The 17,787-nt window shown below is 30.4% G+C and overlaps 1 protein-coding gene across 4 annotated transcripts in view; it reads left to right on the top strand.

The window, feature by feature from the left end:
- The window catches only part of tutl (immunoglobulin superfamily member turtle), a 478,391-nt gene that overhangs the window by 349,156 nt on the left and 111,448 nt on the right, over positions 1–17,787 (top strand). For 2 of the 4 annotated variants that reach the window (XM_075296785.1, XM_075296787.1), the window contains exons 8-9: positions 1,386–2,249; positions 4,753–4,830. In XM_075296785.1, coding sequence (XP_075152900.1) covers positions 1,386–2,249; positions 4,753–4,830 — 942 coding nt within the window. The remainder of the gene's footprint in view (positions 1–1,385; positions 2,250–4,752; positions 4,831–17,787) is intronic. The other 2 variants (XM_075296786.1, XM_075296784.1) reach the window with 1 other exon arrangement.

The following is a 17,787-nucleotide window of genomic DNA, read 5'->3' as shown; positions in this document are numbered from 1 at the left end:
AACAAATTTTGACAAAATTTGCTATAGAAATAAAATTTTGACAAAATTTTCTATAGATATAAAATTTTGAGGAAATTTCCTATAGAAATAAAATGTTGACAAAATTTTCTATAGAAATAAAATTTTGACAAAATGTTCTATAGAAATAAAATTTTGACAAAATGTTCTATAGAAATAAAATTTTGACAACATTTTCTATAGACATGAAATTTTGACAAAAGTTTCTACAGAAATAAAGTTTTGACAAAATTTTCTATAGAAATAAAATTTTGACAAAATTTTCTATAGAAATAAAATTTTGACAAAATTTGCTATAGAAATAAAATTTTGACTAAATTTTCTATAGAAATAAAATTTTGACAAGAAATAGAATTTGACAAAATTTTCTATAGAAATAAAATTTTGACAAAATTTTCTATAGAACTAAAATTTTGACAACATTTTCTATAGACATAAAATTTTGACAAAAGTTTCTACAGAAATAAAATTTTGACAAATTTTTCTATAGAAATAAGATTTTGACAAAATTTTCTATAGAAATAAAATTTTGATAAAATTTTCTATAGAAATAAAATTTTGACAAAATTTTCTATAGACATGATATTTTGACAAAATTTTCTATAGAAATAAAATGTTGAAGTTTTGGAATAGCAACTTTTCCGTGTTGGTGGAATTCTAAAATCTGTAAAACAATTAAAATTCGACACATTTACATTTTATTACCAATTTATTTACCCAAGAATAATAGGAGACATCATAATATATAATATTTTAAATACTGAAATAAACTTCTAAAATAAAATAATATGACATTTTATTGGAAGAAAGAAACTTTTTTCATACTAACTACAAAAATTTGATCAAAACCTTCAAAATATGATTTTTCAAATTTTGGTAGATTATTGTCGGCACGAGTGGCAACCGTGATTGAGATCCGGAAATTTTTTTACTTCACCCAGAGAAGAAATATGATCACCTTTTGGAGCAAAATGTTTTTTAGGACGGTGAACATGTAACATGTTTGTCGCAACCATGTTATTTTCTCAGATATTATGTATTTGATTGCGACAACTATTGTAGGAAGTGATCATTTGGAAAAGCTTCACATCGAAGAAACCCAATTTCCGTAACTGACAACATTCGATGCAACTCCTTAGCTCTTTCCAACTCTCGCGAAATGTGTAGTTCATGAGTAAATTTTCTACCACTACGGCGTGAAAATCTAGCCTTCAATTTTGGTTGTTGTTTGTTTATTCCGTTAATTTTTTGAAGGCTATGCAATACTGTCGGTATCACAAGAGATCGATTTTTAAATTAATCATAAATATTTTTTTAGTTCATTGGAATCGAAAGGTATTTTAATTTATGTTCTTATTAATTTTCAGATCCTGCCAAAGTGACCTTCACACCCACTGTACAATATCTACCGTTTCGTTTATCCGGTGTTGTTCAGTGCTATATTAAATCAAATCCTCAGTTGCAATATGTCACTTGGACCAAAGACAAACGTCTTCTAGAACCCTATCAAATGAAAGATATTGTCGTCATGTCCAATGGTTCACTACTTTTCACACATGTGAGTGAAGAACATCAAGGTCGTTACACCTGTACACCGTACAATGCTGAGGGCACTCAGGGTTCATCGGGTACGATGGAGGTGCTGGTGCGTAAACCACCAACATTCACAGTTGAACCAGAATCGCTGTATCAGCGTAAAGTAGGTGATAGCGTTGAAATGCATTGTGATGCCGTCGAAGCGGAAGGCACACAAAAGCCCAGCATCAAATGGCAACGACAGGACGGTGATCAGCTGTCCGATACTCAGCGTAGTCGTGTGAAAATATCTGGGGGTAACATTACCATTGAGAATTTGCGACGTGAAGATTTCGGTTATTACCAATGCGTTGTCTCTAATGAAGTGGCCACTCTAATGTCACAAACCCAGCTAGTGATTGAGGGCACTCAACCGCATGCCCCCTACAATATAACGGGTAAAGCGACCGAATCATCGATAACACTACAATGGATGCCCGGCTACAGTGGGGGCTCCGAATACAAACAGGACTATACGATTTGGTATCGTGAGGCTGGTGTACAAGATTGGCAAACTATATCGGTTACACCATCGGGTAGTACAGAAGTAACGATCAATGGCTTAGCATCGGGTACTACCTATGAATTTCAGGTCGTCGGTCGTAATGTGCTTGGCGATGGCATGATGAGTAAAGTGATGACAGTACGCACAGTCGGTAAGTTAATTGTTTTGATAGTTTAATAGTGTGTGTGTGTTTTTGGGATTTCTTTAAACTTTTGGTTTCCATCTTTTGGTTTTGTGTTACTTTTTGATCTCTATCCTATCAATCTATTTCTCTATGAATCTGTCTATAAATCTATGTATATCTACTTATGTTATAACTATCATGTAATTATTTCCTTTTCAATATTATAATGCTTAAAATGCACCATATCATTATTTTATCAATTGAGATATAAGATATGCTTAATGTGGAGTACAGTGAAGAAGAAAAAAATGTATGGGAAAAAATTGGAAACCATTTAACCATAACGTTTCTTATATAAAACTTGGTTTTAATTTTAAGTTTATTTTTAATTTTAAATTAAAATTTTAACTTTGAATTTAAATACTAATTGAATTGATTTTATTAATTTTAATTTTAATATCAATTTAAATTTAATTTTAATTTTAACTCAAATAGAAATTTTAATTTTTAAATTTAATTTTAAATTTAAAGTAAAGTTTTAATTTAAATTTAAATTTTGATTATAGTTGTTATATTAATTTTATTTAAAACTTTAATCAAATTTCAATTATATTTTTTTTTTAATTTTTAAAATTTAATTTTAATTCTTTTAATTTTAATTTTAAGTTTAATTTAACTTTTAACTTTAAATTTAAATTGTAATTGAATTGAATTTTCTATTTATTTTATTTTTTAAATGTAAATTAAAGTTTTAGTTTAAATTTTAATTTTAATTATAGTTATATTTTAATTTTATTTAAAACTTTAATATTATTATCTTAATTAATTTTTTTAATTTAATTTTTAGCTTAATTTTAATTTTAAGTTTAAATTTTAGTTTTAATTAAAATATTAATTTTAATTCTAATTTGAGTTGTAATTTTAATTTTATTTAAAACTTTAATTAAATTTCAATTTTGTTTTTTTTTTCTTTAAATTTAATGTTTTATTTTAATTTTTAAATTTAATTTTAAATTTAAATTAAAGTTTTTATTTAATTTAATTTTAGTTAATTTTGATTTTATTTAAATTTAAATTTTGATTATAGTTGTTATTTTAATTTTATTTAAAACATTAATTAAATTTCAATTATAATCTGATTTTTTTTTTTTAATTTAATTTTACACTAAATTTTATTTTTATTTCTTTTAACTTTAATTTTAAGTTTAAGTTTAATTTAACTTTTAGCTTTAAATTTAAATTGTAATTGAATTGAATTTTCTATTAATTTTATTTTTTAAATTTAATTTATATCTAAATTATATTTGTAATTTAAATTTTAATTTTAATTATAATAACTATAATTTATTTAATTTTATTTAAAACTTTAATTAAATTTCAATTGTAATCTTAATTTATTTTTTTTAATTTAAGTTTTAACTTAATTTTAATTGTAATTTTAAGTTTAAATTTTAGTTTTAATTTAAATTCTAATTTTAATTCTAATTTTAGTTGTAATTTTAATTTTATTTAAAACTTTAATTAAATTGCAATTTTAATCTTAATTACATTTGTTTTAATTTTAAATTTTATTTTAGTTTTAATTTCATTTTTAAAATTTAATTTTGATATTAATATTAATATCAAGTACATATATTAATATCAAAATTAAATTTTAAAAATGAAACTAAAACTAAAATAAAATTTAAAATTAAAAGAAAAAATGAAATTAAGATTAAAATTACAATTTAATTAAAATATTTAATTCTAATTTAAAGTAAAATTTTATTTTAATTCAGATTTTAATTTTAGTTTTATTTTAACTTTAATGTTAATGGATATTTGTAAATTTTAAATTTGAATTTTACAATAATGTCTATTTTAATTGTAGTTTTTTTTTTTTAATTTTAATGTTAATTTTTTAATTTTAATTTGAAGTTGAGTTAAATTTATTTCCATTTATTTCATGAATTTACACTATGAATTCAATTAATTATTTTTTTTTATTAAAACTTAAAAAAATACCGTTTCTATATTTTAATAGTATTCACCAGCTCCACTAAAGCATATCTTAAATAGAAATAGAAAGAAAATTAAACAAAAAAATTAAAAAAAAACTATAACAAAAATACAAACAAAATTTAATGGAATTGGCTTTTAACCCCCATTAACTAAATCAATATGTTTTTTCTTCTCTTGTATTTTTTCGATATCTTTACTTTTCTTTCTTGTTTCTTTCATCAAACTTTACATTTGTTTGAAACCGTAAACCACCACCAACCACCGTTTCGTTGTCGACCATCAAACTCAACTCAAACCGAATCAAATCAAATAAATCTCTCTCTATATATCTGCGCTCTCATATCAAAATCACATTGCAATCGTTTATCGCAAACCAAAATCTATATCGCTAAAACAAACAAAAAAATGTGAAAATGTGATAAATGAAATAAAACGTAAACGTACCAAAATAAAACACAAAATTTCTTTGATGAAACGAAACCGTTGTAATTTGAAATTTCGCTAAATTACGAAAATTCAAATTCAGCAGAAGCTCCCCCGGCACGTAATGTCAAGGCTGCAACACAACCGCCCGATCATGTATTTCAACTTATGCCAGATGATGCTGGTAAGAAATCTAAGAAAAAAAAATTAACTACAAAAAAATGTAGATTTAAAAAATATTGATTTTAGCTTAGATTACAAAAAAAAATACATAACAAAAAATTTATAGCTCTTTTTCCCAATATAAATTCGTATTGCATTATAAATTCTGGAAAACCTTCTGTTATCATAGCAAAACAAAATAGTCATTTCTTAGAATAATAGAAATGCATTTTGTTTGTTTCAACTCAATGATTGTTCAGATTTTTCCAAGTAATTTTTAATAACTTTTATGTAGCACACATTCAGGCGGGTATATTTTTTAGTCAGAGCAAAAGAAAAAATTCTTCGGAATGTAGCCTTTTATTTCAAAGAAATCGTCAGTTTTTATATGGTGATGTTAAAAATTGAAAACATATTTATGTTGAAAAACATAAAAGATTTTTGTTTACTGACACCTCTTAAAGGTAATATGTTATTATTAAGAAAACCGCTGTAAAAGCGCAACGACCATTCTTCACAAAACATACACAAATTAAAAAGAAATTTTAAATTTCTAAATAATAAGCGCGGGTATAGCCTGATTCAAAGCGACAGGTACATTTAGATGGCATACAGCCTTTATAAATTCAAAGAAAATCATCATTTTATTGTAAATAATAGAGAGTAGTGTAGTATATACCAAGGCGTTTATATTTTAAATCGAGTAAACAATAAGCGCGGGTATTCTCAATTGTAAGTAATATTGAATTTAAGAAAAAAATACTCTTCCTTATACCTCGTAATAATAAAAACTGTAGAATACTTTCAGACAGCTATATTTTAAATCAGAGCAAAATGCTAGGTGGTATAGACACTATAATATATTTCAACACAACTTGCCAGTTTGATTTAAATAATAAAATTTTGTATAGTATAGATTCAGGCGGGTATATTAAATCAGAGAAAGAGAAAAAAATATACAGGTTGTAGTCGGTTTTGTAAATTTCTTTAAAAAAAAACATCTATAAATGTATGTGGTTATGTTGTAAAAAAATCAAAAATTAACACATTTATAAATTCTAAAGAAATATTAAATTTCTAAATAATGAAAACTGTAGCATACTTTCTACGTGGGAAAGCCATTCTTAATCATTTCTGAAAAAATAATCAGTTTATAAAGTGTGATTTGTTAAGAGCTTGATAACTTTTTTAAAAAAAAAAACGCATAAAATTTGCAAAATCTCATCGGTTCTTTATTTGAAACGTTAGATTGGTCCATGACATTTACTTTTTGAAGATAATTTCATTTAAATGTTGACCGCGGCTGCGTCTTAGGTGGTCCATTCGGAAAGTCCAATTTTGGGCAACTTTTTCGAGCATTTCGGCCGGAATAGCCCGAATTTCTTCGGAAATGTTGTCTTCCAAAGCTGGAATAGTTGCTGGCTTATTTCTGTAGACTTTAGACTTGACGTAGCCCCACAAAAAATAGTCTAAAGGCGTCAAATCGCATGATCTTGGTGGCCAACTTACCGGTCCATTTCTTGAGATGAATTGTTCTCCGAAGTTTTCCCTCAAAATGGCCATAGAATCGCGAGCTGTGTGGCATGTAGCGCCATCTTGTTGAAACCACATGTCAACCAAGTTCAGTTCTTCCATTTTTGGCAACAAAAAGTTTGTTAGCATCGAACGATAGCGATCGCCATTCACCGTAACGTTGCGTCCAACAGCATCTTTGAAAAAATACGGTCCAATGATTCCACCAGCGTACAAACCTCACCAAACAGTGCATTTTTCGGGATGCATGGGCAGTTCTTGAACGGCTTCTGGTTGCTCTTCACTCCAAATGCGGCAATTTTGCTTATTTACGTAGCCATTCAACCAGAAATGAGCCTCATCGCTGAACAAAATTGGTCGATAAACACATTTCGAACCGAACACTGATTTTGGTAATAAAATTCAATGATTTGCAAGCGTTGCTCGTTAGTAAGTCTATTCATGATGAAATGTCAAAGCATACTGAGCATCTTTCTCTTTGACACCATGTCTGAAATCCCACGTGATCTGTCAAATACTAATGCATGAAAATCCTAACCTCAAAAGAATCACCCTTTATAAAGTAATAATGAATAAAGAAAACTTGAAAATTAATTTTTATACCCACCACCATAGGATGGGGGTATATTCATTTTGTCACTCCGTTTGTAACACATCGAAATATTGCTCTAAGACCCCGTAAAGAATATATATTCTGGGTCGTGGTGAAATTCTGAGTCGATCTGAGCATGTCCGTCCGTCCGTCCGTCTGTTGAAATCACGCTAACATCCGAACGAAACAAGCTATCGACTTGAAACTTTGCACAAGTAGTTGTTATTGATGTAGGTCGGATGGTATTGCAAATGGGCCATATCGGTCCACTTTTACGTATAGCCCCCATATAAACGGACCCCCAAATTTGGCTTGCGAATCCTCTAAGAAAGCAAATTTCTTCCGATCCGGCTGAAATTTGGTACATGGTATATAATATATGGTCTCTAATGACCATGAAAAAATTGGTCCACATCGGCCCATAATTATATATAGCCCCCATATAAGCCGATCACCAGATTTGACCTCCGGAGCCTCTTGGAAGACCAAAATTCATCCGATTCGGTTGAAATTTGGTACCTGAAGTTAGTATATGGTATCCAACAACAATGCAAGAATTGGTTCATATCAGTCCATAATTATATATAGACCCCATATAAACCGATCCCCAGATTTGACCTCCGGTGCCGTTTGGAGAAGCAAAAGTCATCCGATCTGGTTGAAATTTGGCACGTGGTGGTAGTATATGATACTTAACAACTATGCGAAAAGTGGGCCATATCAGTCCATAATCGTATATAGCCCCCATATAAACCGATCCCGAGATTTGGTTTTGGGAGCCTCTTGGAGGAGCAAATTTCATACGAGTCAGTTGAAATTTGGTACATTGTGCTAGTATATGGCCGTTAACAACCATGCCTAACTAGGTCCATATCGGTCTATAGTTATATATAGCCATCAGATAAATCGATCCCCAATCACAAAAAAATTGGTCCATATCAAGTTCATAATTGTATATAGCCCCCATATAAGCGACCCCTATATTTCAATTCTGGCTCTCTACGTATTGTCTAATACATACCACGTATGGACTAACTCACAATTTAGAAAACGATGTTAAGAAGTTTTAAGATACCGCAACCCAAGTAATTCGATTGTCGATGACAGTCTTTCGTAGAAGTTTCTACGCAATCCATGGTGGAGGGTACATAAGATTCGGCCTGGCCGAACTTACGGCCGTATATACTTGTTTTTTTTTTTACTTAATACACTTATTTACTTTAAACTCCTAAAAGTATGCAACTATTATAGACTTAGAAAATTTAAAATATCGATTTATGGTTTACAAAATACAAAATATTCTATAAAAAATAATAAATAGATGTAGCAATAGATGTAGCGTACTTTCAGGCAAGTATATTTTTATGCTGAGTTATAGGGAAATGTTTACTCTAACAGCACTTAAAATGTCTTACAAAAAAATCATAATTTTATTCAAAATAACACAAAGTTAAAGTATACATTCAGGCGAGTATATTTTAAATCAAAATAAACAAAGTTTTTTCGAAGGAATATAGACGTTTCAGTTTATACAAAGAATATATTGACTTTATACAAAGTAATGTTGAATATAAACAAATTAAAAATATTTGTTCTTTAGGACTCGTTATCTTAAAAGCCTAAAAGTTTTTCGGTTATAATGAAGTAAAAAATCAAAAGGTTTTAGATAAAATTGATAATTTTAAACTTCTTAATAACAAAAACTGTAGTATACTTTCAGGCGGCTATATTTGAAGTAATGGCAAACACAATTTTTACGTAGACTAGTGTCATTTTCAATTATTTCAAAGTAATAATAAATAAGAAAAAATAATTTTTATTACTTCACACATCTTTTTATCTTAGAACCCTAACGGTATGCAAATATTGTAAAATTAAAAATGTCACTAATGTCTTACAAACTATAGTAAAATTCTAATTAAATTTCTAAATAATAAAAAAATGTAGCATATTTAGAGGCTGGTATTTTTTAAATACGAACAATAGGAAAATTTACATTCACTTCTTTATCTATTTTTTTTTTTTTATATAAAATATAAACAATTTCTATTGAAATTTCAAACTTTATTTGATTTGTGCAAGACACCACTCTATACTTCCTCTAATCCGGTTTTCCCCAAAACAAAAACGATGAACACAGCACACATACCTGAGACTATACTCGTGACCGAAATTTCTCCAATAAAAACTAATATTGAACTAAACCAAACAATTACAAATTAAATGAATATCCTGGTTATATCCTTATTTTGTTCTCAGACTTTTTAATCAAAAGCATTTGTGGTTATTCAATTGCTGCATGGTCGACTGTGGAAGCATGCCTTCTTCTCCATCTCTACCACCTCTACTTTTTGAAACTCCTTTTTTTATTTCCAAACCAAATTGTATCCTGTATCACCTCTTATCTAAAAGGATTTAATTAAACCAACACAGAGAACACAAAATAGACTGAAGAAGAGAAAACTGCCCTGAATCAAAAGAACTGGTAAATGATGTTTACCTTCTTTGCATATGCCATGGCCTCGACCAATAGTAGCAGAAGCATCTATCCTTGGTTCATTTAAATCGTCGACACTGGTCTTAAACCTAAATTGCCATTAGTTGTTGTAGGCCCCTTAGTTTTCGTTTTTCTCGTGTTTTTTTTTTCGCTTTTTGTTTTCTATGAAGGCCGTAATTGTGTGTTGACCTACTAAACGTTTACCGAAACAAGCCACCTGTGCTCTTTTTTAGCGAATAAAAGGGAGAAACACAACTATGAGCATTTTTTATGTTAAATGTTTTTTTTATGAAAGAGTGTTTTGAGATTTTAAAGAATTCTTTATTGTTTTTTCGACACAAGATATCGTTTTTATCCAAACCATTTTGAAATATTTGGATTTAATTTTACTTGAATTCTTCATACAGTTTGTTTGAATATAACAAAAAATTCATTGTTCCGGGAGTCCCATGAAAACTGACCCAACAATATAAAACTTTCTTAAATGGGGATTATTCCAAAAAATATGAAAAATTTTCCTAAGTATTTTCAAAGAATTAAAAAAAGTACCAATGAAATATTCTCTCAATGTAATGAAATTTTCCACAGTTTTTTATATATTATAACAATGGTATAATATATAATCTTTATGAAAAAAGATGATACAGTATCTATTTTATTACTTTCTTTGTCCCAAATATGTAATAGATGTAAAAAAAATAAACCTATCATTGAATATTTGACTTCAATTACATAGGGAAAATTTCCACTTTCGAAATTCTCGGGAATTTTTCATATGAAGTATGGCCCAATGCAATAATCCAACAAAAAATGCTTCAACCCCCAAATTTTGTTGACGAAAAACTTCCTCTTTTGTATGAAAATTATGTGAGTACTTCTCTTTTCTGGAATTCTTACTTCCACAATAGCCTCTGAGTAAATTGTGCATTGGGAAATATTATATTTTTGGGGTTCTGGGTAATATAAACCCCTATTTTATTGGGGTGTTTTTCATAACGAAAAATTTCTAGTTTGGTTTTTAAAAAATCTTATTGGCTTCTGCATTTTTTGTGCACGCAGAGAAGGAATACTCTGTTTTTTCACGGAAAACATGTAACAGGGTGGCTGATAAGTCCCCCGTCTAACAAAGAAAAACACATTTTTTGTCAAAATTATTTTTTATTATTCAACATAGTTCCCTTCAAGAGCGATACAACGATTATAACGACCTTCCAATGTTTTGATACCATTTTGGTAGTACTCCTTCGGTTTTGCCTCAAAATAGGCCTCAGTTTCGGTGATCGCCTCTTCATTGCAGCCAAATTTTTTCCCTGCGAACATCTTTTTTAGGTCTGAGAACAAGCAAAAGTCGCTGGGGGCCAGATCTGGAGAATACGGTGGGTGGGGAAGCAATTCGAAGCCCAATTCATGAATTTTTGCCATCGTTCTCAATGACTTGTGGCACTGTGCGTTGTCTTGGTGGAACAACACTTTTTTCTTCTTCATATGGGCCGGTTTTGTCGCGATTTCGACCTTCAAACGCTCCAATAACGCCATATAATAGTCACTTTTGATGGTTTTTCCCTTCTCAAGATAATCGACAAAAATTATTCCATGCGCATCCCAAAAAACAGAGGTCATTACTTTGCCAGCGAACTTTTGAGTCTTTCCACACTTCGGAGACGGTTCACCGGTCGCTGTCCACTCAGCCGACTGTCGATTGGACTCAGGAGTGTAGTGATGGAGCCATGTTTCATCCATTGTCACATATCGACGGAAAAACTCGGGTGTATTACGAGTTAACAGCTGCAAACACTGCTCAGAATCATCAACACGTTGTTGTTTTTGGTCAAATGTGAGCTCGCGCGGCACCCATTTTGCACAGAGCTTCCACATATCCAAATATTGATGAATAATATGACCAACACGTTCCTTTAATATCTTTACGACCTCTGCTATCTCGATCAACTTCATTTTACGGTCATTCAAAATCATTTTGTGGATTTTTTGATGTCTTCGTCGGTAACCACCTCTTTCGGACGTCCGCTGCGTTCACCGTCCTCCGTGCTCATTTCACCACGCTTGAATTTTGCATACCAATCAATTATTGTTGATTTCCCTGGGGCAGAGTCCGGAAACTCATTATCAAGCCAAGTTTTTGCTTCCATCGTATTTTTTCCCTTCAGAAATTAGTATTTTATCAAAATCACAAACTAATTGACTTACAGACGCATTTAATCCTAGCGAGTGTCAGACCGGGGACTTATCAGCCAACCTGTTAACATGTTTGTCGAAACCATGTTCTTTTCTCGGAAATTATGCATCTGATTTCGGAAAGCATGTTATATTTGACGAGAAATGTATATTTTTGCTACAAAAATGCTACATGGTCCTTGTGAAAAATTAATACGGTGCTCTTGAAACATATTTAAGGTGATCATATTCCTTCTCTGGATGTGTTTGGAGCATTCTTTAGTTGGGACGTTTCTCATGGAGTCGTTAAGGATGACCCTATGCCATAATCCCCAAAAAAATGTTTTAACTCCCAAATTTGTGTGGGTAAAAAAATCTCTCTTTTTTGTAAGAAAATTTTCTGAGCCTTTCCCTTTTCTGGAATTATCAATTCAACAATAGTCTCCGAGTAAATTGTGCATTGGATTTTGAGAATTCTGGAGAGCTTTTCATATAAAGTATGTTCCAATGCAATAATCCCAACAAAAGGGTTTAACCCCCAAATTTTGTTGGGGTGATTTTTAAAAACGAAAAAGTCCCTCTTTTGTGAGGAAATTTGTTGAGCCTTTCTGGAATTCCTATTTCTACAATAGCCTCCGAGTAAATTGCGCATTGGGAAATATTTTATTTTTGAGGTCCTGGGGAGCTTTTCATAAAAAGAAATGTCTAATGCAATATTTCCAAAAATTATGCTGTTACCCTTAAATTTTTTTAGTGCTTTTTCTTAATTAAATATGTTAAAAATGTTTTAGAGCCATTCATTTTCTTATTTAACCAATGGCCTCCAAGAAATTAAAAAATATTTAATTTTTGGGTGCTCTGGGGAGCTTTTCATATAAAGTATGGTCCAATGCAATATAAAATTTTGGGGGTGTTTTTTATACACGCTATAATGGTATAGTTTCCACAGAACAGTTAAGTTTATATATGGCTCCGACTTGTGTAAATGTCACTCGATTTGGCCAAATACTATCCCAACAGCCACACTTGACCACCTATCGTGGCGAGATCCAGCCAATATCCTTAAAAAATCGCTTCACTTTAAATATTTCCCGTATATTTTCTTAGCATTGTGTTGCGTCCCAGGCCATCAGCCAGTTCAGATTTAAATTATATATCTCTCAATAAATTTGAAGAATTTGAGTTGGTATCAAAAATTTTGATTTTGACTTTACACTTTTCTAACTTTTCCTTAATGAAAAAGTATAAATTTCGTATGAAAATTAAAATCTCATTTTTTTTTGAGGCATTTTTCATGATGGGACTAAATATTTGAAAATGTCTCCATCTTTTTGATGTTTAAGATGGATCAGAAGCCATATCCGGTCAATACAAACCAAGTTTACCACAACATTTAATATGTCTAAAATAACCATATATGAGTTTTAGCAGGAGAAGTGTGACATTTGTATCATGGAATTTGAATTCCCCTTTCAACTCAATGTCGTCGTTTTGATTCTGTTTCGTTAACAGTTGACTCGAAAATTTTGAAGTCTATCAATTTATTGTGATCAATCTATTAGACATTTAAAAAAAATCAAAATTAAAGTCGACTTGTTGAAATCGAAAATCAGCGAAATATTTTTTTTTTCTACTCATTTATGTATCAGAAATGGGCTAATCTATCGATTGTCTGTCCATGCATATGTCTTATAAAATTATAGGTGGATTATATCAGATTCAGATTCGATAGCGAAAATTTTATTTCTTGATAATATATTGTAATATTGTAAATAATTATTAGAAATATAAATAATTGCATAATTTTCTTGCTGAAATATTTTTGTAATATAGCCAAGATGAAGTGGCCCAATATGCAATACTACATGAAGGAATATGATCACCTCAAACATGTTTCAAGACCATAATTTTACTTTTAACGGAAAACATGGAATATAATTGTCCCAAATATATTGTTCTCTTGCCAAATATATACTCGTCAAAAACAGATATATTATTTCCAAGAAAATAACATGATTGCGGCAAACATATTACAGGGTCTCCATGCAAAACATAATGCTCATGAAAGATGTTGAAAAGGATCCTATTTCCTTCTCTGAGAGTATTTCGTAAATATTGTATATTCGAGATATTTTTAACCCTTATACTACGTTGGGTATTAGATCGTATTTTTCATCACCGAATTTTTTACTGTTGGATTATAATTAAAAGTTCTTACTACTCACCATGAATTCAGCACATGTCACCAATTAATGGACTGAGTGATAGACATTTCTAATTATATTCGAACAGTAAGAAATGCGGTGATGAAAAATACGACATGGGTCATCCAATGACCCCAACGTAGTATAAGGGTTAAAAAGGCTTCAGTACGAATATAAATAACATTATTTTTTAATAAATGTAGGAAAAAAAAAGTTGTAAATTTGTACAAAAATTAGCAACACATAATTCTTGTGAAAATCTATATACACACAAAAACTAACCTGTTTTCCCTGAAACATATTGTATTACAATGAAATTCCCTTTCGCGATAAATATATATGATAATTCGCCTTTGACAAAAACAATATAATCGGTCTTATTAAACATTTATGTGACGTTCTAACTTACAAATTGGTGTAAACAAAATATATTGTTTAAAATTGTTTTCTCCCTCTTAGTATACAAAAAATCCTTCTCCTTCTCAGTTCAAATTGTATTTGATTCAGTTTTTTTTTGTTCGTTGTGTATGTTGTTGTGTAATGCAACCCTGGATTTCGTGAACCTCTGGCGCTTACGTTTTTCAACACAATTTCAATTTGAGTTCATTAACTAATTTCATTTGTTTCTATAACTATCTCTCTATATTCTTTTGTCATATAATTTCATTTCTGTTAAAAGAAAATTAAAAACAAAACAAATCACAGACATATACATTTGAAATAATTTCAGTTCGTATATTTGCGCTATATTTTTGAAGAAATTTTGGGGGTAATTAATAAAACTACAATTATGTGCTTAAATAAATTTATTCAGATATTAAAACTTTCTTTTTTTACATAGAATTACGAATTCTAAAATATGTCTATTATACACAAAAAATGTGTTTTTAGACTTCTATCACGAAATTAATTGATCCATTTAAATTTTAATTGAAATCTGAATTGTATCACAAAAATGCTAAAATCAATTTACAAATCAAAAAATAATAGATAGAAAAATGTACAATTTTTTTTGTTATTAATTAGTCGAATTAATTTAACTTTTTTATTGAAATTTATTTAAGATTAAATTAAAATATTAGTTTATTTTTTTGATAATAATCTTTTCCGTGTATAATGGTCTTGAAATAGATGGCCAATGGACGGACATTTTTTTTGTGATAAATTAGTTGAATTAATTTAATTTTTTATTGAAATTTATTTAAAATCAAATTAAATTATTAATGTAATTTTTTGATAATAATCTTTTCTCATTTGTTTTGTTTTGTTATTTTTTTTTTTTTTCTTTAATCATTGTTGTAGTTTTTGATTTCAGCCTAAAACCATGCATTGACTAAACTACAAGTGTAGCTTAACCAACAGAGGAAAAGAATGTTTGTCAAATTTATTTGGGCAAAGCCCTATGGACTGCAAGATGGTTTGATGTACAGCTGTTTCGGAATTACCACATTCCTCATCAGCATCCTCTACTTGCAGCAAACTTATCAACCAATTATCAGAATAAATTCAGGCAGTTCACTAAACCCAAAAGTGAACCACACTTGAACCTTCCGAAAAAGGGTTTTATATGATAGCCGGCTTGTGCCGAAATAAATTCGTACAAACATATCTATTTTTCCTTTTCTGTGTATAAGGGCCCTAAAATAGATAGCTAATGGACGAACAGACAGATGAGGCTCCTGGTTTTATATATTAAAGGCTCTAGGATCATTTTGGTAAATTAGCTATAGGGACCATCATAATAAAGTTTGTATAGGATTTTTTTTTTCAAAATATCTTTTATAACATATAACCCTTTACAAAAAAAAAATAATTAAAAAATTAAATTATTTCATTAATTTTTCCACCAAAATAAATATCAATTTTTAAAATTTTTAATATTAATCTATCAAATACATTTTTAATTAAAACAATTAATTTTTTAATTTGTATTGGCGATTTATACTATTAATACCGTGTTTGAGGAAGCTTTAATTCATAATAAATAGGATCAAATAATTTCGTGATTGAAATCAAAAATATTTTTTCCCGTATTAAAACCAAAAAAAAAAAATATCTGTCTTTTCTGAATATATTTACGACCTTATTGCTCGTAAATATATGAAATATTGCTGTTATTTAGGTCTAGAAATTTACTATAATAGGAAAGCTTAAATTTGGATTACTGAGAAGCCAAATTTTCAACAAAGTACAGAAACAATTACCAATTTATTGTACCCCACTTTACCTCTTCGGCAATCTTGTTGGGTATAGGCAAATGAAAAAACTATAAAAATTGAATATATTCTTCAGTTTTATTTTATATAAACGAAAACTTTGCGTGGAAAATACTTAGAGGACTCGGGCTTGTATATTTGGCAAAAAAATTTATACCAAATTTTAATTTTAAATTATATGAATTTTATTGGAAATCAATTGCGATGGCCTAATGCCTTGTAATATCTTCGTTTTCATTTCTAAGGCAGGTATTAAGTTCGAGTTCAATTGCAAAATCCAAAAAATTAATCTTTATATTTTGTCAAATTTTATTATAATTTGAATGGGACAACAACAATTCGTCATGTTTGTTTTCTTCATCTTGAATAAATAAAGAGAAGTAACCGTGAATAAATTAAAATTTCAGTTTAATAATACGAACATAACCCCCTAATGCCCAAGCCCGCCTTTAGGCGGACTTCATTTTATAAGGAGGCTTTTAGTAAAATACACCTTAAGACAACAAAAATGGGCAAAATATAAAGAAAACTTATTTGAAACTACGGTCAAAATTTGGTCAAGGGAAAACTCGTGTAAATCGGTGAAATCGTTTATTTAAAAAATCAAATTAAATTTCTTTTTCAAGTTCAATTAGTATAAAATTCAGGAAAAATATTCAGTTAGGCTTTCGATTTTCCAAATCCGAATTGCCGGGCCTCACGCTTGACACCTGCCATCAGATTTTGTACAGCCACCTTGTTTGCCTTGAACTGCTGCTCGTCCTTAGCAGTTTTTTTGGTCTTCTTTAGGTTCCGCTTGACAATAGCCCAGTATTTCTCAATTGGGCGGAGCTCTGGCGTGTTGAGAGGGTTCTTGTCCTTGGGAACCACCTGCACGTTGTTGGCGGCATACCACTCCATGGCCTTTTTACCGTAATGGCAAGATGCCAAATCCGGCCAAAACAGTACGGAACAACCGTGTTTCTTCAGGAAAGACAGCAGACGTTTATTCAAACACTCTTTCACGTAAATTTCTTGGTTGACAGTCCCGGAAGCTATGAAAATGCTGCTTTTCAAGCCACAGGTACAGATGGCTTGCCAAACCAGATATTTCTTTGCGAACTTTGACAGTTTTATGTGCTTGAAAATATCTGCTACCTTTCCCCTTCCTTTTGCCGTATAAAACACCTGTCCCGCAAGCTGCTTGTAGTCGGCTTTGACGTAGGTTTCGTCGTCCATTGCCACGCAGTCAAACTACGTCAGCATCATCGTGTACAGCCTCCGGGATCGCGCTTTGGCCGTCGTATTTTGTTTATCATCGCGATTTGGAGTCACTACCTTCTTGTAAGTCGATAGTCCGGCTCGTTTTTTGGCTCGATGCACGGTTGTAGACGATACACCCAGCTTATTTGCGGCATCTCGGAGAGAGAGGTTAGGGTTTCACTTGAAACTACCGGCAACTCTCTTTGTCGTCCCAGCGGCTTCCGTTTTCCCCCTGATCCAGACTTCCTGGCTGTCGACAAACGTTCCCCAAACACTTTAATTACATTTGTAACGGTTGATTTGGCAACTTTTAGCGATTTTGCCAGCTTTGCGTGCGAGTAGCTCGGATTTTCGCGATGCGCGAGCAAAATTTTAATACGCTGCTCTTCTTGCTTGGAAGGCATTTTGACAACTGAACAGTGAATTCCAAAATCAAAATAGGAGCAACATTCTACACACACACCTTCAAAATGAGGGGTGTTCAGGTTTTTTAAATGCAAAATTGAAAGAAATACGTCAAGTT

Source organism: Haematobia irritans, chromosome 2 (assembly GCF_050003625.1).
Source record: "Haematobia irritans isolate KBUSLIRL chromosome 2, ASM5000362v1, whole genome shotgun sequence".
In the NCBI taxonomy this organism is placed as follows: Eukaryota; Metazoa; Arthropoda; class Insecta; order Diptera; family Muscidae; genus Haematobia; species Haematobia irritans.
Note: the sequence above shows the minus strand (reverse complement) of the source record. Positions and strands in the feature narration are given on the sequence as shown.